Source organism: Penaeus chinensis, chromosome 35, assembly GCF_019202785.1.
Source record: "Penaeus chinensis breed Huanghai No. 1 chromosome 35, ASM1920278v2, whole genome shotgun sequence".
NCBI classification, from domain to species: Eukaryota; Metazoa; Arthropoda; class Malacostraca; order Decapoda; family Penaeidae; genus Penaeus; species Penaeus chinensis.
Genome location: NC_061853.1, coordinates 34,404,473 through 34,407,120, shown reverse-complemented (window position 1 = coordinate 34,407,120; position 2,648 = coordinate 34,404,473). Strand labels below are relative to the sequence as shown.

The 2,648-nt window shown below is 35.2% G+C and overlaps 1 protein-coding gene across 1 annotated transcript in view; it reads right to left on the bottom strand.

The window, feature by feature from the left end:
• LOC125044135 (vegetative cell wall protein gp1-like) overlaps window positions 1–809 on the bottom strand; it is a 1,245-nt gene extending 436 nt beyond the window's left edge. Inside the window, exon 1 of the mRNA XM_047640586.1 lies at window positions 718–809. Within this exon, the coding sequence (XP_047496542.1) occupies window positions 718–809 (92 nt within the window). The remainder of the gene's footprint in view (window positions 1–717) is intronic.
• Window positions 810–2,648: the final 1,839 nt, after the last annotated feature.

Genomic DNA, 2,648 nt, shown 5'->3' with positions numbered 1-2,648 from the left:
TGTAAGTGATGATAATGGTTTAGCATAGTATCAGTAATGATGATGATAATTATGATCATTACTCTTTAGTGTGATGATATTCACATGATTATGATGATTTTGATGATGATAGTCTTCATGATAATGATGAGCAAGGTGGTGGTATTCACAGCAATGAAATATATGATAATGATAATAATTTTGGAAACAATGATGATGATAATGAGGATAATGATCATACTACTACTACTACTTCTGCTACTACTATAACAATGATAATCATGATAGCTATAATAATGATGATTATATTGGTAATGAAAATGAAAAGATTCATGACAAGTGTTAATAAGCTGTTGCATATCATAAACTGCGATTGTTATGCCACTTTTCTAGTGCTATTAGATGCCAAGTGTTTTGTTAGTGGCACTTTTGCTAGTGGCACTACTGTTGGCACGAGTTGGTTTTCCTAGTGACATTAAGTGCTTTGTTAAAATAACTTTTGTTTTCATTGCAATACCATTAGATGCTTTCGTATTGCTACTGTTGTCATTTTGCTAGTGGCAATAGATGCTTGTTTAGTACCGGCTGGTGTTATTTTCTAGTGCCAATAGGTGCTTTGTTGGTGCCACTTTTCTTATCTTTCAAATGGTATTTTGCTTTGTTGTTGTCGCCGTTTCTCTGACGCCAATGGACGCTGTGTGTTAGTACCAGCTGTCGTTTTTCTGTGTCAATAGTTACCTTGTCGATGCCACCGTTGTATTTCGAGTACATTTGGTGCCACTGTTGATCTTCCTACGAGTGCCAACTGATACCAACTGATGCCCCAACATACACTCTATTGCGTCTCCTTCCTAGTGCCAATTCACCGTCTTCGCAGAGTCCTGTTATCCGATGCGACACCAAGGGACTTTGTTACACGCGACTTTTGCTTCTGACTGAATTCTTTGGAAGGGAATCGAATGAAAGTTGCACGTATATAAATGGAAAATTTTTGTGAGACTCGTATTTCTAAGTTGTGATAGACCGTGACCACCCAATCTGCTCGCGAGTTGGGAGTGGCTGGGAGGCGACACTCGGTTTCACTGGAAAGAACGATGACAATCCTTCAAGGTTTTGTTTTCCTCTTGGCCTCCTTATCTCTCGTTCTCTCCTCCTATCTGTTGATCTCTTTCTGCGTCTCTCCCTGTCTCTCTCTTTTATTTTGTCAGTTTCTCTTCTCTTGCACTATATTTTTATGTATTTATGTATGCATGTATCTGTCTATCTACCTACCTATCCATCTATCTATCTCTCTATCTATCTATCTATCTATCTGTCTATCTATCTATCTATCTATCTATCTGTCTATCTATCAATCTACCTACCTATCTCTGTCTATATCTATATATCGCTCCGGTTGCCTATGCATCCATCTCTCTACCTGTCTATATATCGATTTATCCGTCTGTCTATCTATCCATCCAACCATCTAAGTATGTATGCACGCATGTCTGCCTGTATGTATGTATGTTTGTATGTATGTATGTATGTATGTACATATGTATGTGCGCATCCATCCATCTATCTATCTATCCGTCTATCTATCTCCCTTTCTTCTCTCTTTGTCTCTCCCCATCTCACTCTCGCTCACTATCCATCCATCTGTCCCTATATTTACCTATCTATCTATCTATCTATCTATCTATATATATATCTATCTATCTCATTTTGTCAGTGTCTCTCTCATGACTGCGTGTCACTCTTCAATCTTTACTGACAAAACGTGACAGATTTACTAATATAAAATGAAGATAATTCGAAATTATTAACATGGTTATATCAATCATGATATACATAATTGATGTCATTGTTATCATTATTTCCACTACTCCCATCAATAAAACAAGAGTAAAGATAATGATAATGATGATACAAATAACAATATTGTTATCAATATTTCCACTACCTCCATCAATAAAACAAGGATAAAGATAATGATAATGATGATATTAATAACAATATTCAAAATCACTACAGGTATTAACACCATCTTCTCCATTAGCATCATCTTCGTATCACTAATACGTTCTATTATTAACACTGACATACTAAAATTTACCAAAATTCTTGTCGCTAAATGTATCTGTCTCCTGAATGTCGAATAACAGAGAACAGTAAAAATAACAGGGTCGATACAAGCCGACAGACAGGGGGTTGCTTAAAAAATAACACTTTCCTTTTTACTGAGGTAGATCACGGTTGATTATGTCAGATGTTTTCTTTCCTTACTGTTTTATTTTTTATTTTTTTGTTTTTATTGGGTTGTGACTGTTGAATCGAATGTTTATTTATATGATTAAATGAAATGTGGAATTTTAGGTTCTTCGCGATTCTAAATATACCGAGGTAATGCCACATTTTTTTAAATCGTATTTTCATATATCGTATAATCATTAATAATACAAACAGTCCTACGATATCATTTTTACCCTAACTCTTCCGCATAAATCACTAATCCTCAGTCATATTCATACCAATATCAAAATCCCCGATCAAAATTTTCGAAAAAAAAAAAAAAATACACCTGTAACCCATCATTCCCCAGAACAAACGTCAAAATATCCTTTTCCTCTTTCACCTCCGAAGATCAAGAAGAAGAAAAAAAAGAAGACACATATATCAACGGCACA